This window comes from Amia ocellicauda, chromosome 18 (assembly GCF_036373705.1).
Source record: "Amia ocellicauda isolate fAmiCal2 chromosome 18, fAmiCal2.hap1, whole genome shotgun sequence".
In the NCBI taxonomy this organism is placed as follows: domain Eukaryota; kingdom Metazoa; phylum Chordata; class Actinopteri; order Amiiformes; family Amiidae; genus Amia; species Amia ocellicauda.
The window spans coordinates 11324850-11345956 of NC_089867.1; the positions used below are offsets into that span (position 1 = coordinate 11324850).

Consider the following 21107-nt stretch of genomic DNA (forward strand, 5'->3'; position numbering starts at 1 on the left):
GCTCGGCGTGTGTTTGCGTGACTGACTGTACGCACGCCACGCACAGCGGCTTCACAATACAGCAGGATCCCGGGGCAGTGGCTTACGGACTTCTGCCATCCAGGATAAGGTGAGTGGCCGTCTAGGTATTGAAATTGATTACAAGAGGTCGTGCTTCGTTGATACGCAGGGGTCGGGTTTGAAATGTGCTGATCAGATGACAGGGCTTTCATGTTGTTATGCCATTGGATCCACCGCGGAATCCGGATGTTTGCAACATTTTTTTTTTCCCCTCCCCGGTTTCATTTGTCTTTTTTTTTTTTTGGGAACATGCAGGAAGACGTATATGAGTGCACGTCCAAATGTGTCATGCAATTGAAAGGTGAGGTGTGTTATGTATGATGGCATCTTCGTTATATTTCATTCAAACCTTCACGCAAGTAAGCGCTTCTGGAGGAGTGTGCGGTGACTGCACAACTTGACATGCGATCATAGAGACATAAGGCAGAGTAAGACACCAATTTAATGGTATCGAGTCGATTTATCATTAGTCTTTATCATGCACCATGCTGTTGAGAGTAATTTTGTAGTAGGGCTTGGTATGAAGAGTTAAAAGTTACACTGGAAGGTAACATTAAGTAACCGGCATGTTTCCAATATGCAGCAATGTATCTGCAATACCAGCCTGCAACTAGCTACAGTTAACATGGTATTTACATATATTTGTATGCAAGCCGGGAATCCTGGTGGTGTCTTAAGATCTTGTTCGTAATGATGCTTATGATTCTGTACTGTAATTTTTAATTGCTTTTACGACGACACATTTGCACCGTGTATGTGTTTTTCCTGTTAGGTTTTCCACGGTAGCGTTCTTGTAGCGCAGATTTCCGCAGTTCTGCGCAGACCTGCAGGATTCCACTGATCCCATTGGTGGAGCTGCGCAGAACCGTGCAGAGCTGCGAACGCGACAGTCCTTCCCTTGTTATCCAGATAGTCGCAGCAAAATGGTCCCGTTTTGCAGCCAGGCGCTATAAACTAGATAGTCCGTAATGGTTTGTTCTGGGTTCTTGAGTATGCGTGAGAGCATTACAGATGACAACGGCCCCCAGCAACTGAATTGGCTCTGCATGCCAGAAAAAGAAAAGAAAGGTTTTTAAAATAATATCCCATGTGACGTGTCCATGTTTGTAGTATTGGATTATGTTTGTACCTAACACAAGTACATGCGTGTAAAGCGATTGCTCGGACAGACTTAAACTGATCTGCTGTTTCCTTTCATTGCTAAGCCAGTTAAACAAAGCCTTCAAGACAGTGAGAGGTTGCACAGTAACACACGGGCTTCATAGGGGAGGGAATTCATCCCGTTTTTTAGGCCTTACCTCTGACATCACAATCCCAAACATAATGGCTCTAAATTGTATGGAAGTGTTATTTTTAGTAGGAGTGCAATTTTTTAATGCATGTCTTCTTGCCAGATAGATCAGTTTGGAGGCCCTGGTCTGGTAAAAGGATGTTATACTGAACAAACAAGTGGAATATAACGAATTAATGAAATAATCAATAAACATGTTAATACATAGTAGTAGTATTCTTTACTTGTGGAAATTGCAAGGTCAAATTGACATTGCACATCAGAAATGCAGAATATTGTCCTTTAATTCATTGCTCCGTTACAAATTTCCTTTGCTCATTTTAATTTAATCAATTTCAAGGTCTGTGTTTTTGTATTCTGTATGCACATTGTACAGATTATAGTAAATGGTATAAGTATGTGATGTATACTTACTGTTTCATTCAGGGTGTGCCTCCATTAACTTAATATCACTGTGACATGAACAATCCTGACACAGTGAGCAAAACAATCTACTTCAGAATACTGTGCCTAAAAAGAGAGGAAGAGGAGAGAGCACTACATTTGTGATTTATATACTACTGAAAGGTGATTTAGATCAATCTGCAGTTCAGTGGGTGAAATGCCCTTTTAGTAACGGTGGCAATGGACGTCTTTAACCAGATCTTCTGAGCCAAATTAGACCCAAGATTAAGACACAGTTATACATGTTGTAGAGTCTCTTAATCAACTTCTAAGGAGGACAGCCTTAGTGAGTGTACTGTCTGCCACTTAATCACTTTTGGACAATGTGTAACACTTGTATGCTTTGTAAGTGCTACAATATCCCAGCAACAGGGAAGCTGATATTGAATTCTGTGGCAGCCATTATCATTAACAGCAGTGATCGCAAGTTCAAGTGGTGATAGAAGTCTACCTAGTTAAGTATAATAATTAGTAGTAAACGACTGCAGTCCAATAGTCCGTACTATAATGGGGAAATAGTCTATATCCCAGCCCACTCCTTAGTGAAAGGATTTGTGTAAGTTCTTGCTTATCTTGTGTTAACATATTGCAAGCTCCAAGACCTATGCATTGTGTTTCTCACTGAATTAAAGACAACAGTAGATATGGGGTAATTGTGACTGATCATTGAGTTTGACAGCATTTCATGTGGACAGACACATGGTAGTAAAATTGAGCTCAATGTTGTGTTAAACAATAGACCTACTTATTGTGATCAATATATATATTTTTAAATCATTATTCTTGCCAAGTGGAAGGGTAGATACTCTAGTTAATGAATTGATTTAGATATCTGTACAGTTGTAGAGGAAAGTGGCCTCCTGAGTCCTGAAGTGTTTGATTCACTTGATCACTACCACTCACGTGGATGAATAGACCTCTGTTTTTTGTAAGCACTGCATATACTGTTTATTGTACTTAATTAGAAAATTACCTTATTATACATGCAGGGTATAAAATATGTGATGGCTGCAACTATGTTTGTTTTTCTGCTTCATCTGATAAAACCTGATATTGTACTTCTGTGCAATGGAAGTCTCCGTTCCATACTTTGTGGATTTAATTGTATTTTTTATGAAGAAACATATTTGCCCACTTTTATAGGGGCAGATTGATTATTCTTAGCAGTACAATGTACTTTTTTTATATAGTCTTTTAGCTATATTACTTTTATCAGCATGATTTTTTTTAAAATCACAATAAAACTAAGAGGGATTCACTTTTACAGCTGAAAAAACATCTTAAAAGGTTAATGGACAATAGCAGTATAGGAAAATACTCTACCCTTACTGGTCCAAAAGATCTCTAGCTCATGTTTGCTCACACATTTGTGTAAATGAATCTCTCCTTTGTTGCATGCGACAAGAGCGTGGTGGTTTACAGAAACTTGACCTGCATCTTTTACAAATGCGTATAAGAAATATCAGAGGTGTACTTATTCATTGTAGTTCTGTAAGCCTGTCTCCTGGATATTATCTAAGGATATATTTCCAGTCTCTATATTAAGAATATAAGTGTATTTACAAAAAGCAAAAAGCAAATGATACATAAACATGTTCTGACTATGCCAGCAATTATTGATAATGGGTGTCTAATATTAAACCCATTATCTCAGAAATGTACACCAGTCCACTTCTTTGTTGAATTTACTGACAGGCTTTTGACCTTGATTATTTATTTTCTTCCACTTTTCTGCTGTTTGAGAAACTGACGCTCCCTGGACCACAACAAACCGTTCATTAAAAAGCCAGCAGCATGAGTAATGTAAAGTGGCAATAAAAGTATTGCTGTATTTTGTTGTTCAGTCAATTTGATCTTGAATTAGCCAGATGACAACAATCGAGTGTCTGTCTGGAATATTAAATGCAGATGGTAATCTCTGGCTGCTGTGAAAGTGATAGCCTGCTCCCTGGATGGCACTGTTCCCTTGTCACTCCAGAGCTCTAATCCCATCAGCCACTGGGAAGTATTGTGAGCTTAGTGGGATGGTCCTCTGCTGTGAGAGAGGCCTCCAGGCTGGCATAGAGAACGAGTGAGGGCAGTCTCTGACTGTCCTGTTTTGAATGGAAGCAGGATCTTTAAATCATCCGCTGGCCTTCTAAGGGTCTTGACTGCTTAGGCTAATTTAAGTTTTACCTGTATTCACTTATTTTATTTCTAAAACTTTAAAATCTTTAATAATAATAAAAAAATATATCCAGATGAAGGTAGGAATGGCCTTATTTTTACATTTAGGTTGTTTTATATTATTATTTTGATTAATTTATCTATATTATGAACACAAAATCAAGTTTATTTAATTAGTGTAGCATTTTGTTTCAGGCTAGGATTAGGGTTAGAGTCTCCAGTAAATGTTCAGGTGTTTGACTGATTAACTGCTATCCCTGTATGCCATTAAAGAAAATGGATGATATAATTTAAACATTTTCCATGCATGTTGTGTGTCCCACCCAGAATAGCTTTTCCTCCGTTTGGCACAAACCTGAATCATACTAGCATCTCACTTTCATACCGTCTATTACCTTACTTCACATGAGGTAAGTGGCAGCAATTGACTGTCTTGTTAATTAAAATGAAGAAAATTGGTCTGTCATATTGGACACTCATGGGATACCACTTTTTTTCCATCACCGATTCCAATCAAAAATTCTATGAACTAAAAACGAGGTCTATTCCTCCTACATCTGAGGTGATCACTCAGAGGAAATAGTCAGTGTTGAAATATTAACACCTTTAATATGTATCTACAGCACTACCCGAATAAATTAAAGACAGTAGGTGTTTTACTGGACATGACTGAATATCCATTACATTGGGCTTCCAGTATTTTACAAACTAAATTAAGAGCTTTGGGAAAAACAATTAAAAAAAAAGCTCCACTTATTAATGTTGCCAGCCTGGATTTTTTTCTCCACCATGCCATTAAAGACCATGCAGTTTAATGGTCTATAGCAAGGAAATGCACCTCCCTCTCACTTCTTAAGGGTGAGGAATTGGGATTCTGAGCAGGCCAGCAATGACACAGATCGATCACCAGGGCCACCTCCTTACTTAGACCCATGGAAGCTCTTATGGCTGAACAGTCATTTTCATTAACAGTCTTGGCACAGCCAGAGCTTTCCTTACAGGCTCTTGTCAGCTCGTCAACAGAGCACCCGCATTAACTTAAAAAATAGTTTTAATGTAGGCCATTGATGAAACCCAAGCTAGCCTCCATTCATTATTCATTTGAAGTGTTCTTAGTGAATGAGAGGGTAGAGAAATTCTTCTACAGAGCCCGTCAAACAAATCGGGTCCTCAATTCTGAATGCACTGGGGTTGTGAATCTATTTGTCTCTGTGAATTCAAATTATATTTTTAGTTTTAAATATTGCTTCAAGGTGTTAATTTCCTAATTACTTAATTGGTTATTACACGGTTAGTTTGAAGACTGTAACACTTCTCTTCTGGACCCAAAATGATCTCTGGATAGTGTATCTTGAGTCCACAACATATTTTAAGCTATCAATTGTGTGGAAAATTACATGTATACATTGTAAATACTGAGGAAATAATGAAGTTATTTTATTCCAGCCAGGACAAAAAAAATAAAAAACAGTAGACACTGAAGACACTGACTCTGACACCCCTGCTCTATATATGACAGCACTTGAGAAGATAGTCAATAATGTAAGTTGAATGGAACTGGAAATGCATTCTCCTTCCCTGTTTGTCCTCTGTAGCCTCCTGCACAGTGGGATTATTATCTATTTTATTTTACAAAATGAGGGGATGCTTCCTGGGAGACTTGAGCATTCTGGGAGACTTTTGTGATTTTCTGTTTCCATCTTCCCTGCACCTTGTGATCTAGACAGCGATTTTCACAAGGAGCAAAATGAGACTTTGGTGGCAAAGTGATTTTGCAAACCCTGATTTAAGGTATGGGATCCCTTCACCTGTATTCGAGAAGGTGCAGAAAGTGGATGCTTCATACATTGTTTATATATAATCTATAAAAACAACTTTGCAATGAAATGAAATGGGGACTTTTCTTTTTCTGTCTTTCTTGTTGCCCATTTTTCAAAATCGGGCCATTTCCGCAACTTTTCGGTGCATTTCCCCCCCCCCAGCTGTGGCGATGGAGCACGACTCTTAGGATGCGGAGCCCGGCGCACCGCTGCAGGGACATCGAGAGGCAAGCCGGCTACCTGCAGCCCGAGCACTGCGCGCCTCCCCCGCCTCGTCCCCGCTCCGGCACCATGTGGTTTATCCGGGACGGCTGCGGCATCGTGTGCGGGGTCATCACCTGGATGCTGGTGTTCTATGCCGAGTTCGTGGTGCTCTTCGTGATGCTGCTTCCCTCCAAGAGCATAGCCTACAGCCTGGTGAACGGAGCGCTCTTCAACAGCCTGGCCTTCCTCGCCCTCGCCTCTCACTTCAGGGCTATGCTGACCGACCCCGTAAGAGCCAGATAAATTCATCGTAATTGTAACATTATGTTTAAAATAGTTTTTTATGTATGGTTTTCATGAGACTTGTACCTCACTCTGCTCTTTGGTGTCTCTTAGGGAGCAGTGCCAAAGGGAAATGCCACCAAGGAGTTCATCGAGAGTCTTCAGCTAAAGCCTGGCCAGGTGGTGTACAAGTGTCCCAAGTGCTGCAGCATCAAGCCCGACCGAGCGCATCACTGCAGGTAGGGGCCGGCGACACGTGTGTGGAACTGCTATAAACTCAAATCAAACGGTTTTGCAGTCTGGTGTAAGTTAAAAAATAGTAGACTGTGTATTTTAGGAAATGTTTTCCAGGACTTGCCAAGTGGTACGACAATACAAACCTGACACAGATATTTTTTTACTAACTTTGAAATGGATCTTGAAGGAACTTATACACTAAATTCCTCATTACTCATTTGGTTTTAGAACAGCAGGGTGGCAAATCCATCTGAAAAGGGTTTTGTAAATGCCTTCCCTTGCTATGTGTAATTTTCCAACCATTCCACTAATAGTTAGATGTTTCTTTTTTCGGTGGTTGATTAAGTGCTTCCTCCCCAGTACACCCAATATGCTGTATTATAGATGTATCATTAATGTACAATTCCAACTGTAAATTGTTCAGATTACTCTATATAGAGAACATAAAAAAAAAAACTGGAGTCTTGAGATGCCCTGGGAGGCTGTATTTCCATGGCAGAGTTCTGCAGCAGTTAGCCGGGCCCAGTCTCTTTGAATAATGTTGTCATCTAGCTGATCCTAAATGCTCTGCCAGCAGTCTCGATCCGCAGTATGGACTTGGTTGCATTTCCCTTATTTGTCTCCAAGATCTGTAGCTAGTCTCTATGTAAAGTCTGTGCTTCTGGATTTACTGTATCACTGGATTATGAAATCTCCACATACTGAGGAGTGTATAAACACAAACCAAGCTCATCAGTTAAGGAAGAGTCAGAAATTGTCTAATGCTGACTGGGGACAAGATGTTTGGTTTCCTTGCATTGCAGGAAAGTAGAAAATAATCCAAGGATGTCATGATAAAATAATGCATTTGCACAAAGGTTGCCATTAGATATGGAAACTGTCAGGTGCTTCACAGTAAACCTCTCAGCATTTCAAATTGAACAGGGGGTTATTGCAAATTTTGTATTTTTTCCCCGTCAATATTTAATATTTTTGTCCTCCTTCAGGCCTCAAATGTCTTATTTGCTCATGCCCCTGAGCTGAGCAATGAGTCTGCAGCTGCAATTCTCAATTTAATTGCCAGCTGCCATCCGATTGCACAAAAGAAGGAGGACAGAATGCTGTATCAGTTGCGTAGAGATCAGGTGGTTCCTGCAAAAGAGGCCTCTTCATGTGTCCCAGTAATTCGGCCACTCATTAATTACCAATTTGCACGAAAAGCTTGTGAAGGCCTGAGTGGTTGAAATTTCCCGTCATTTCTGAGGAGCAGGCCTTTGCTAGATTTCCCCCACTACTGCCAGAAATGCGTCTTTAAAATTGTATTTTTACTATAAGCTGGCATTTGACCTTTTTTCTCTTCCGCAGTGTCTGCAAGCGATGTATTCGGAAGATGGACCACCACTGCCCCTGGGTGAATAACTGTGTGGGGGAGAACAACCAGAAGTACTTTGTTCTGTTTACAGTGAGTATCTCCTAGGCATCTTGGGAGCAACAAATACCACACTCTTCCACACCTGACACGGCTTGTTGTAATTAGTGAAATTACAATGATAGTACTGTCAAGCTGTTCATATTATTATGTAGATGCTTTCTGAAAGGAATTGAAATGCGATTGTGCTGTACTGCATGCGGTCTTGGGCACCAGAGCCCAGAGAATCCATTGGTTCAAACTTCTAACTGAGCTTGGATGCTTTAGTGATGTTTTAGTTCAAGTGACATCATCCCCACCTCTCCGAGGACCTGGGGCTAGACCATCTTCATTAGTGTCCTGGACCCTTGAGCATGGCTGGGTTTCATTGTGCAATGCTGTCCCTAAACAACCTTTTCTGATTTAATGTAGTATCACATAATGAATAAGTTAACAAATTAATAATTTAAAAAGTCTTGTTTTATATTGACATCTTTAAACAGCCTCCCTGGTGCAAAGTAGTCCTAAATAATAAAAGTGTAAATAATGAATGTACCAGAATATCACTCTTCATGGCCACAATGCTTCTCTTTCATTTTAAGCTCCATGAAGACTCGGTAAAGTATAATGCATTGTGCTGATTGTCCTGAGGGCAGTGAGCACTTGCTGTTTATTGGAAAGAGTGTAGCGTATCTGGAATACACTACTGTATGAGGCAGTGCTCCTGTCGTGGTGAATGTGTTCTGGCCCTGTAGGGTTCTGTATCCGTGATGAACACCCGCGGCTCTGGATGGGCTCAAATTCATTACCTCGGTTCTGTGCATTTCTCTGTAGAGAAAAAAAAAGCTTGTAGTATTAATTTAAGTATTCATTATTTCAATTTCTGTGTGGTGTTTGGGTCTTAAAGAAAATTGCATTTTGTTTTGCAGATGTATATAGCACTGATCTCGCTGCACGCCCTTATGATGGTAGCATTTCATTTTCTGTATTGCTTCGAGGAAGACTGGACAAGTAAGTGGAGATTTCCAGCCTGATCTGGGTGCACCGTGCCGTTCCACCATTGTGAATGAATGAGCTCCACTGGGCGGCCAGATCTAAATGCACTTTCTGGTTTGATCTTATTCCCTGACCTGCTTTAAAGCTTGAGGGCTTTCCCTGTGGAAGTGTGTATTTTACACAGGTTTGTTTCCATCAATTACAATGTATTGAAGTACGACATGATAGTTTATATACCTATTTAAAGTGAGCATTGATCTGTTCCATATACATTTTTTGAAAGCTGTTTTAGCAATCGTTTTGATTATAAACAAACAATGAAAAAGTAATTGTTGAAATGATGCCCAAAGGAAAACTCTGACAAGCGAGCTTCTCTGTTTGCTCTTGATCTTGTGAATAAAATACACACTTCCCTTTCTGTTTGAGAGCTTGCAGTCATTCTTGGCATGACCTCCTGTGGCATAGCTTTGCACTAACACATTGACTTTGTGGCCTTTGAGTTCTAAATTTAATTACACACTAATCTAAATTGTGTTTTTAACGTGTTTGAAAACAAATGTTCAGAACACCTTTTTTAAATATTTTTCTCAATTTTAACTTTTTCAATGCCACACAACTTCACTCCTTTTATGGCCAGTAGATAATTTCTTGACAAACCAGCATTTCTTTGAGCCTCCGGCTATGAATGGGAGTGTGCTCTGCTGACTGTGTTCTGCAAGCTCCTGACAGGGCCCGGGCCGTCCAAATCAAAGACCTGTAGCTTGTGCTTGTGTGTTGTCAATCTCCCCGTTACTTGCTATAGAGCTGCCACTGCCCACACTGCAAACAGTTGCATATTATCTGTGCAAATCAAAATAATAATCCTGCCATCACCTGTTCATATGTTTTGATAGTTCAACCATGGTAACACTTTAGATTAGGGTATGAAGTCATTATAACCCTGAATATGTTAAGTCGTAATAGCGTCTGAGTAACTTGATAGTAACTTGTATTTTATTAAGGCAGACGTTCTCGTATATAAACACATTGTTAGTGTTACCAAACATGTCTCAGCTGTGCCTCAAACTAAAGTTTATGGTGGGCTGTGCACCCAACCTGCCGCTGCTGTGCCTGAGCTGAGTGTGCTGCTGTGCTGGCTCTGGCTGCAGTGTGTCGGTGTGCAGCGAGCGTGACCCCCCGGGCTCAGCGCACCCTGTGTAAATGTCTGTGTGTTTCCCCAGAGTGCAGTACCTTCTCGCCTCCAGCGACAGTCATCCTGCTCATCCTCTTGTGTTTTGAGGGGCTCCTTTTCCTAATTTTCACATCTGTGATGTTTGGGACCCAAATCCATTCAATCTGTACCGATGAAACAGTAAGTGGCAGTTTTCACCTCCCATTGCTCTTCCCTTACACCCCAGCCCACCCCTTCCTCAACACACACACACACACACACTCCTCCTTTAACAAGATTCAGCAATGAAATGAACATTGGGTTATCTGTCTCTTCATGCTTCAGCCCTGCTGTTTCCTCTGACTGCCTCTCTAAGCCTATCAGCACAGGGAAGCAGACGTTATATTTGAGTTTTTTCGGTATTTTCTTTTGTCTGAATTAAACTCTATAAGTAAGGAGGCTGCTTTGTGCTGTATTATACCCTCACATTTCCCTGATTCCTGCTGGGGACTTACTGAAGATATTTCCTGCCGTTTAGGAGCACTGGAGTGCGGATGATTATTTTGCTAGCAGTGTAAATCCTTTGTCTGCAAGCTTCCAACTCAGTGACTATTGTTGGAAAGCACTGCACAGTTTGGGTCGAACTGCAAAATCTCATTCATTTTGGCCACTGAACTGGGATTGCTGCAGTGTTATGATTGAATTGTCGCTGTGCGCAGAGGAGACGGCAAAGTTGAATTTCTTGCTAGCAGTTTGTTGCAAAATGGGAGGACCTAATAAAGACTTGTACTCCAAGATGTACTTTGCACTATTCTGTCCCCAAGAAAGGAAAGGCAGAATTGTAAATATTTTGACAAACCTAAAGCAGTAACTTTGATTAGATTCCTCTTTTCAGTAGTTCATATTATTTGTATCCTGTATTTGTACCTTGGATTAAATAGTCTTATTGGATTCTCCCAGTCACATAATGCTTGTGTTCTTTCAAACAGTGGTCTGTTATAGCTAGACTGTTCTCTATATTAGATGACAGCTACTAGATGTATTTGTGTTTGTTAATGCACAAAGGAGGTCACACAGTACTTCTAAACTGACTTATTTAGATTTGATGTGGTACACCTAGTGGTAATCGTGTGGTAAATCTAGTGGCACCCAACTCAAATTCACAGCAATCCTTCTCGGCTCAGGAGTTGTTTTTAGAACACGAGAAAAGCCCATTGAAATGGTCTCCGAGTGTAACTTTAGGTTGGAAACATTGTTTTTGTCCAACAGTTTGTAATGCCACTCTCAAACCAAGCTTCAGCAGGAAAGCTAAAACAAGCAAGATCTACAGCTCTGGATAAAATTAAGACCACTGCAACATTCAGTTTCTCTGGTTTTACTATTTATAGGTATTTTGCTTTGCACGACTTCAGTCCTGCCCCTAGGAGCCTGTTTCGAACCGTCCTAACCGTGCACTTCACCCCAGCTGCCATTTACCAGTAGGTCACTTGATGTCATCCTACAGTTGTTGAGTGACATTTGAATGAGTTGGTGGTCATCTCGGTCAGTGGAAAGTCGTTTTCGCCCTCTGCCGGTCTGTAGCTTTGTTGTCCCCAATGTCTGCTGCTTGGCCTTATTCTTATGTTATTTCTTCGAAATTTGAAGGATGGAAGCAATCAGACGCTCACTGTATCCCTCTGCCAGTAAAGCCAGAATTGAACCCTTCTTTTCCTCACTCAAAACTTTCCTTTTCAACTCTTTTGGCATGGTCAGTAGTTATTTTTTGATTCCAATTACTTTTGAGGTACTACTAGCACTGTTTTGCCATCCAGCTGGTCCTATTGCAAGAGGATAGACGATTCCTCGTTAAATAAGATTTGGTTCAGGTGATCATCTAATCAGTAGCTCATTCAGTAGAATGAGGTGTGTCCGTGTTGGAATTCAACAGACACTGGAATGGAATGGCTGCCATACATGTAGAGATGCTGATTTAAGAGAAAATTGCAGTGGTCTAAATTTTTTTCAGAGCTGTATATTGTCCTTGACAGGACACATAGTGAGATGCAAATGTGGCTTAATTTATTTCTGTTATTGATTCTGTATATAGGTTTTCTCATCTGTCAATAGTCTACAGGATCTGGAATCAGGTTTAAGCACATATCTCTCTCTCTCTCTCTCTCTCGTGTGTGTGTATATATAATATATATATATAAATAATATAGCTTACTGGTTTATTTTGTCCAAGTTAAGTTAATTCCAGCTGGTTATTGTACACATGCCAATATATTCAAGGGGTGTTCTACTGCTGCTGAGAAACAGAGGAAGTCTAACCCTCTCCTAGTATTGTATGTAGGGGAAGTGGGTCAGAGGAGTCTTTTAGCAATGCAGATTTATAGTGGGCTCTGGGGCATTTTAGTATACAGGTCTAGATGCACACTACAAGCAACTTATTCCCAGAAAGCCTTGGGTGCAGTTCAATGTAACCTTTCTATTCGTGTTCCCCTAAACCTTTCAATTGAAGCGATTTGTTCTGTGAGATTATGAAAAGATTGAAAGTAAAACACCTGAAGTGAACTCTGTCCCTGACAGGTGGTAAGACATTTTTCCTAGGGTGTTTATGTAAGTAAATACTTCAGTGTGATAGTCAGCTTACGTCTGAGAGGCCGCTCGAGGTGACTTGTTGGATTAATTACTAATCCAGCTCTGCACGTGTTGTGTCCCTTATTGATGAGGTCGGGGGTGGGGTGTTTACTGTGTCTTCCTGCCAAGAGAGACAATCTGGTGCTGTCAGGATAAATGGCACTGTTGGAACCAGCTCAGTCCTTGGCCTCTGGCCTCTGGTGACCAGATCACATTTGTGTGGCCTTGTGCCACTCCTTTGTGCTGTGGTCACCAGTGCATTAGATAGCAGTTTGAGTGGTCTGGAGTGACACAAGCCTTCCTGTCTAGACCTGAAGTCCATCATGATAATCTCTGCAATACAGACCTTCACCTAGTCAACATGGGCGGCAAGGAAAATGCACTCAACTGGTTTTCATAGAAGCTGAGAAAGTCCCAATGAGATCTGTGTAGATGTTTGAGACGTTTTGAGACACTTGACTGAAATCAATCGCAAACAAATCAAACATCACAAGCCAGCTGTTTTGACCTTCTTTGTGATCCTGTCCAATCACACTTTTTAATACAGGAGGAAGGGCTCCTTGCAAACCTCTGTGCTGCAAAAAGAACACAAATACAGCATCCAGTAAGTGCATAGAGGAAGTCGACATCATGCGCACACAGTAGTCCATAGTGGATGCTTAGTCTTTTTTTGTTTTGTTTAGAAAACAACTACTTCTCTCGTACAAATTAAATGCTGTTAGTTTGCTTTGAGAATCATCAAGTCATAAACAACATCATAGATGGATAAAGAGGTATGTGAGTGAGAAAGAAAGCGACCAATCTTAACACGGCAATCACAAAATGATGTTTTTAAATACAAAGTGGTTCAAAATGTTCTGGCCTTACCAGACCACGTGAGGAGAAGCCGGTGCATGTGTGTGATTAGCATTTTTTGATTACTTTGTGCCACAGAAAAGGGATCCTACAAGCAGTCACCAGAGGAAGAATGTTTACACATCTTCTGTTTGAACCTTTTATTATATTGTTTTAATATTTTACCCTATGTATCATCTGCCACAGTTTCGGGACATGCAGTGCATAATATTAGGGGCTTGCTGAGTGGGAGGTTAAATAGATGCATCTTCAGTCAGCACATCCTCCAGTTTCCTGTCTTTGCACTACGTACTCGCCTCGGTCATGACCTGAATGCACACTGCAGTCAGTTTTTGCCACCGATTTTAACCCTGCATCCGTTTACTCATCTGGGTCAATGCACCGCTTATCACCCTAGGAAGGGGTAGGTCAACCTTGCACCTTAAATCCTATTATTCTACAGATTTGTTCCAACATGCCCTACAAAAGTGTGTTAAATAACTCTTGGTTCTGGATCAGGGTTTTAACTAACAAAACAAAATAATGAAATGCTGTAAAGGCGTAGACAGGAAGAGACAAGCTTAGACTATTCATTCAAGTCCCAGTTTCTCAGTGCAGTGACCTCACTGACGATTGTGTTGTATGGGCACTCTCAATGGATGCCACTATCCCTTCAGTGGTGTCGTACTTCCTGCCAAACGGCTCCGCTCGGCCTTGAAGTCCTTTCTTTGTGGCACGGCCTTAATCCGCCCAAGATATTTCTGAACCACATCTCTGTGGCCAAGTTTACACAACACTCAAGTGCTGCTAAGACAGAAATGTTTTGTAGTCCGTGCTTGAGATCTCCACGGTCCACAAAAGAAGGAAACGTGGTTTATTTTTATTCTCCTGCTTGCATCATCATCTTTCATAGGAAATCTGTCCCCATCCCCCAGTTTAGAGAATGAATGTGACACACTGAAACATACACAAAAAATAATAAGAAAGACTCTATGACGTTGTTTGTAATGTGTGATTTAGTAGTACAGCTATGATATGAAGTGCGTGTATATGTATGTATGTGTAAAATTTGTGTTGAAAGTATTCACGCCCTTTACTTAAAATAATATTCAGTGATATGGTTTAGTTTAATTATTCTTTAATTATACTTACTGAACTGTACTTATTGATCAATCATATCTTTTCAGAATTTGTTGAACACAGCCTAGAAAAGAAACTCTTCACAGAAATCAATAGTGCAGTTAAATGATTACACCCCCTATAAGAACTTGAAATCTGTATTGTATTCTCTGAGCTGCATCAGTGTTCAGCAAACTGAAAATGTGGATAACTTAATGAATCGCAGAACAACATGGTTTCAAATGAGGGCCGTGAATGCTTGCAGCTATGACTAGATATCATTGCGAGTGCTGGGGTCATGACATCTACATTTAGATTTTAGATGTGGTTATCTAAAACCTATCCCGATCGGAAGCAGTCTGCTGTTCGGTAGGGTGACTCTGTTGATTAACATACTTTCATACATAATGTAAATCGCCTGGTTTCCTGACATCTTACTTGAATTCATTGTCTGTAGGTAGAACTGTATTGATCAAATGTGGTTGTATGCTAGACAATTTGTATAGAAAACCTGCTAATTTTGTAACTCTTACTCATTGCTTGCTGCCTGATTACAATTCTCTTTTCTACTACCTGTTTAATCCTTACTAAACTGTTTCTCTTTCTCACTCTTAACTTCTTTTTTTCTGCAACTACAACAGGATTGTGTCGGGCTGAGTCGCTCAATGTGCTCCTTGTTTGCCTGCTTGGATTAAGTGCCTTCTCTCTGCCCTGAGAGATGAGGAAACACTGATCAAAAAACACGTGTATCATAGTTTTGTCTTTTTTTTTTTAACTGATTCATCCTGAAAATCCTCCATTCTAGCGAAATGCAATTCGGTCTCCTGAGTCATTGAACAACCGCTGAATAAGACAGCTGTTATTTGTTGCAGATGTCTTGGTCAGTCCTCAGCAGGGTCTATGTCTCAAACTCTTCAGGCCAGAGTTCAAATCTGAATCAAGCTACTAGTCAAATCAGTTTGGTCTTAATCCCTGGTTATAATGTTACCCACTTTGTTCAGCCAACACACTGAGTCTGAGTCAGTAGCAGACTTGGGCAGGCCAAGAATCAGTTAATTGGACTGTCAATCACTGTCTAGCAGACTCTAATGTGGACTGAAAACAGATGATTTATTGCTACAAGAAGAATCAATTTCCATAGAAACTGACAGTGTTTATTTTCAAAGCTTTTTGCCATTAAGATGCACATATTTAATAACTGTTTTTTTAGTATTATTACATATTCAGAAAGCTTTGAAAATTGTCCTGTTAGTGAGTTTTAATCCATCTAGAGTTAGTTTTGTAAAATATATCAAAATTGATCAGCCTTATGGGGGACACGGATAACAGAGAGAGCGGTTTCGGGCAAGGGATGGGGGGTTACATTGGAAATAAGTAATTTATGTATCTCTATATACATTATTATTTTTTTTACTTAAGGTTGTCTCTTATTTTCAGGGGATAGAGCAGTTGAAAAAGGAAGAGAGAAGATGGGCAAAAAAAACTAAGTGGATGAACATGAAGGCGGTGTTCGGACACCCCTTTTCTATAGCGTGGCTTAGCCCGTTCGCAACGCCTGACCATGGCAAGGCTGACCCTTATCAGTACGTTGTGTGAGATCGGTGCGGGAGGCGAGAGCCGGCGCGGCCGGGCCCAGCTGCTGTCAGACACTACATTTGAGACGTGATTGTAACCTGAATACAGAGAACAGTTCTTCAGTCTTCTGTTTTGATTTTGATTTATACGTTTTTATTTGGTGTTGATTTGAAGCAGTTGCAGAGAAAAAGAATACCTTTCTTAATCTGCCTTTTTGAAAAACCTTGAAACTTTTTTTTTTTTTTTTTTTTTCAGTTTTTGTGTTTTGTTTTTCTTTCCTTTGCCTGGAGCTGTAACGTATTAACTAAATCGCTTTTCTTTCTGTTCACACCAATGCAACTCAACCTTTTTTTTAATATATATTTGCTTTTTAATTCCTTTTTGGTACAATGACTTTGCAAAGGTAATCCCATTTTAGACAGCAGCTCGCTACTGAAGCTGCCACTGCAAAATAGCTAGAAAAAGAACAAAATGATGGATCCCTCATCTCTGCAAGAACATGTGCACCACTCTGTCAAAAGTGTTTGTTCAGTAATGCGTCCGAGAGTGTAGTTGACCTTTATATCTATACAGATGTCTGCTTATTCACTGGAGAATATACTGCTATGTTCATGTTGACAGAACGTAGCTTCACAGCACTTGTGATGTACATAATGTAATCTTAAACTCAAATGTCTATTTAAATGGATCAAGCAACCATGCAGACACCAGCTTCACAGATACCATGTCTGTTCTTAATAGGTTTCATTTGTACATGATTTAAAAAAACAGCATAGAAACAATCGTGATCCCATCATTTAGAGACGAGCAAACGAGAAATGTTAAAAGTCACATGCATTATCTTCCATTTATGCTCATAAACGTTCTAGGTGATATTTGAAGGAATTTAAACTAATTACGTTTCAGTTTACTCCAGATGTCACCTAGAAAGGTTTTCTTCACAGGCAGCTTTGTGACATTGAAGGTTTAGTAACGTCTCCATTTATTTTTGTATTAATTTATTCTTGCTTTGTCAAGAGTTAAATGCCGTAAGCCTTTGGTAGAAGGAATGAAATAACTGAGCTCCTCTAATAACCTCTTACACAGGACTGCTAAATGCCTGGCTTGCATACTGTATGTGACAAGTAGGATATGAGCGACTTTTTCTAACTGACACCAACCACAATGGGCAGAGAACCTTTACTGAGGTCTCTGCAGGGCTGGAGGTCTGTGCTATTGAATGCATTCTTCTCGGCAAAGAACAGAATATAATCTTGCTTCAAATCCTTGGCTGTGTTCATTTTAGACAACTTTCTGGCTGCACAATCACAGTTATATATATTTTTTTACTTGGCATTTTAACTTGTATGTCTTCCTACAGTATTATTAAGAGGGTCCCCGTTTTAATCCATAAACCAAGCACAATTAAGTTAAAAGGTGTGATTTGTGTTCTGCTGCTCGTCTAAGCAGTCGAGCCTGTTTACAGATGCTTGGTTCTGTTTGTAGTCGTCGTTTAAAAAAAATAAAAATCAAGGAGATGGCAACCCTCTGTTGCCGTTCTTTAAGTCAGTTTGTGGCTGGCAGCCATGACATTTAAAGTGTCCTTGTGTTGCTTTGGAACCGTCTTTTCAACAGGAAGTGATATTGTGAAACTACAGGCAAATCATTGACCAAACCAGACCAACTATGGCAACGGTCCCAAACGCATGTGGATCCCCGTAATGTGCCTCGAATGTGAAATGAATCCTTTCTCCGATTCATCAAGATGAAGGGGTCAAGTTATTTTTAGATGAACTACAATTTAAAATGTAGAATGCACGGATTGCACAATTTCTTAGAATTGCAACACAGACTACACTCTCATGCTGTACCGCAGATGTGGAAGTCTGTAGGAGGCTGCGGCCTGGCCTGCCCTGTCCTGTCGGGGGCTTAACGCCAGGTTTGTGGCACGGTAGTGTAGTTGTCCATGTGGGAGGTTGCCCTCGGTGAGGTCAGATTCCACTCACGCATTTGAAAAGGAACTCTTGTACAACTGTGGAACATCACAACTTTATACTTGATTTTAACAGGCTACATTTTAACGTGCTGTGATTTGGTAATGGAGGTCCTCGATCCAGTCGGACTCTGTAAAAGTGTGTGCACATTTATTTATCCCCTCGTCTCTTAGCCTTATGATAGACTACAGTGTTGAGTTGCTTGGGAACGGAAGGAATGGTGATCTCACGATTAAAATGTTGCCAAAGTAGATTTTTTTTTTTTTAAAAGGCAGGGTTACTGAGGGTCTGTGGAGGACTGCTCTAAGGGTCTCCCTGTTTGGGTTGGGATAGGGGGTTAAACTCTACCATGCCATTTGAAGTGGTAACTCATTACAAATGATTAAAGCATGATTGCCTTTATTGCCATGATTGCAAATTTCTGACACACACACACCTCTATACATATGTATGTGTGTCTGAAATATGCAATGCCACTTTAATTAGAAGTTGCTTTTTCATATTACTCCACACTAAAGGTTTGCGGTCCCAATGACAGTTTGTTAACGTGTACAGTAACAGCGTAATGCTCTTCAACTAAAAAGGTGGGCTTGGTCTTTCCAATTGGATTAAATTTATTGTTAATGGGGACAATTTCAATCACATGTGACCACAATCATGAATCTGCTTTTCTTGTTTTATATTGTTTTGTATTAACTGGCATTTTGTTTGTTTAATGGATATGTAATGGTGTATTGAAATCAGGAGCTGCCACAATGGGACAGCGTTTGTTATTGATGCAGTGGAGAGTCATGAGGCCTAACCAGTTGACTCCACATTGTCCATAATAGAACTGTCTTCCATTCCAGTACTTACTCTTAGTTTCGAGTATACAGTGCAATTTTTTTTTGTAATTGTTTTCTTCAAACTTTGCTACTTATTGAATTGCTTGTTAAAATCTAAACCACAGGTATAAAATCCAATCAGTTATTATTTTTACACATCAATGATTTCTAAGCTTGCACAGCTTGATCTCTGTGCTACATTTGCACCCTGTGAATTAGAAGCAGTCACTGTCTAGAGATTTCTGGAAAAAAGTTTGATCATGTGACTTGGAACAGAGTCGATGTCCCTTAATGTCAAGAACGTTATTAGTCTGTTTCTTTGGTTGAAATTGCATGTTCCAGACTCTTTGAATGACTGGACAATGCACTCAAAATCACATCAGTGCTCCATGAAAAAAACCCAATTATAAACCACAGCTAACCTTGATTGCATACACAAACTAAATCATAAGTATTGTTTTATTTGCAAAAGATAAGGGACTCTTGACAAGTTAATTGGGAGCAGCAAGAAAAAAAATGCTTTTAAATGTCAGAACTGGAGAAGTGTTCATTTTACACTTGTCTGTATATTTTTAAACGCCTGTTTGACACGGCAGAAGTTAAGTTTCAACATCAGGGACTTTGCATAACTGGTATACAGGTAAATATGTGGTTTTTCTTGTTTATACCATATAAAAGCTTCAGGGTCACTGATTTTCCTGTACTGTGCCATTAACCCATTCACTTAGTTGAAACCAGTAGACGGTTCTCCCCAATAATCCTTCAGTCTGCTTGTTTGAATCAAGTTATGTTTCTTCTTTTTTTGCTTTATTTTTAAGAAAAAAGGGAGTTGTGCTTTGGGATTCTCTTTCTCTCTCTGTCTCTCTCATATGTATATAAAAGTATTCCAAATGTACATATATTTCAGGTGTCCATGAGAATGCTGCATATGTTATTTCAATGACTTTCACTTTGGAAATAAATGCAATAAACTTTTCCATAGATTCTCTTCCTTTTATGTCCTGTTTGCATTCGCCACCTGAGCTCTCTTCCCTGTGTAGAATGTAGAACATTTAACAATACTTGATCTAAAAAGTAATTTTTATAGTAACTGCCCAACACATTGCTTGGAATATCTTCAGAACTACACTCCTAGTATGTATACGTGTAGATACATTTGTGAAACCTTCACTCCCCAATCCAACGAACCAAAATGTTGTGAGATGGTTTCAATACCAGGTAAGTATTTTTATGATCATTATTATTATATATTTTTTACTTAGTCCTTTCTACTAATTCTCTCAAGGTCGATGCTTTCTATGTAAAGGATCTTACGGTGGTATTCTCGTCCCAGGGCATTGAGCGGCTGAAGGGAGAGACCCCCACCTGGCAGAAGACCCCGTGCTGGGAGGGCATGAAAGCAGCGTTCGGTGGTCCGCTGTCACTGGGCTGGTTTAACCCCTTCTCCGACCTGAGCTGTGAGAAGAGGCAGTCCTCCCGTGTACACGCCGCCCCCCAGGGCGAAATCGTGGAGGAGGATGTTATTGAAATACAGGCTGAATATTGACTTCCACTCTCCAGCCCCTAATGTTGCACAAATGCCAGAAACAGTGCCTTGCATGAGACCAAATTAAGCTGTGCCTTAAGAATGTTGTTTCAACTCTAAAAAGGAGAAGATTTACGCTAAATAAATCGGTAAGTAATTGTTTGCTCGCTAAGTTTAGCCTATATTTAACAGTCCTTGAAAGCTATTTTTTCCCCTTAAGATTTATAGATATAGGAAGGGGGACACATGAATAGGTGGGGTGACAGACTTTGACGTGGGTTTTTATCAAGACAATGGCTGGTGACATCTTAGATGAACCAGTTTTGAATTTCCTCCAGCTTGCCAGCTAGCTGCTATCAACTATATTTTAATAAAAGGACCAAATTCAAAGTTCTGTCTGTTAAGTGTGTTAACATATGTATGAAATAATATCAATATTTGCTCAGTAACTTCATAATAAATATAACTCTGAAGCGATTCATTTTGTATTGGTTTTGTAAGTGATCTTGGCACCATCTACTGCATGTTTGTAACTCAATGGCAGAGGAAGATTTAGGCCTAGATCCACAGAATCATCACTGCATCATTTGTCAATGCTTAG

General features: G+C 40.0%; 1 protein-coding gene across 2 annotated transcripts; it reads left to right on the forward strand.

The window, feature by feature from the left end:
• The first annotated feature begins 6 nt into the window (after window positions 1-6).
• zdhhc3a (zDHHC palmitoyltransferase 3a) lies at window positions 7-20983 on the forward strand. 2 transcript variants are annotated; one of them, XM_066691323.1, is made up of 8 exons: window positions 7-109; window positions 5408-5503; window positions 5944-6273; window positions 6382-6506; window positions 7849-7945; window positions 8821-8902; window positions 10108-10238; window positions 20315-20983. In XM_066691323.1, exons 2-8 carry the CDS (start codon window positions 5474-5476, stop codon window positions 20525-20527), a joined length of 1008 nt encoding a protein of 335 aa, XP_066547420.1. In that variant the 5' UTR covers window positions 7-109; window positions 5408-5473; the 3' UTR covers window positions 20528-20983. The 2 variants fall into 2 exon arrangements, with proteins under 2 accessions (XP_066547420.1, XP_066547421.1); XM_066691324.1 differs by lacking the exon at window positions 20315-20983 and adding an exon at window positions 16047-19956.
• Window positions 20984-21107: the final 124 nt, after the last annotated feature.

What these genes read in the sequence shown, in the direction of transcription:
- zdhhc3a (XM_066691323.1), top strand. Translation starts at nt 5,474, where the DNA reads ATGACAGCACTTGAGAAGATAGTCAATAAT. An exon ending in TTGAGAAGATAGTCAATAAT is followed by an intron (nt 5,504 to 5,943) that starts GTAAGTTGAATG and finishes CCCCCCCCCCAG; the next exon opens with CTGTGGCGATGGAGCACGAC. An exon ending in CAATCTGTACCGATGAAACA is followed by an intron (nt 10,239 to 20,314) that starts GTAAGTGGCAGT and finishes TTCTCGTCCCAG; the next exon opens with GGCATTGAGCGGCTGAAGGG.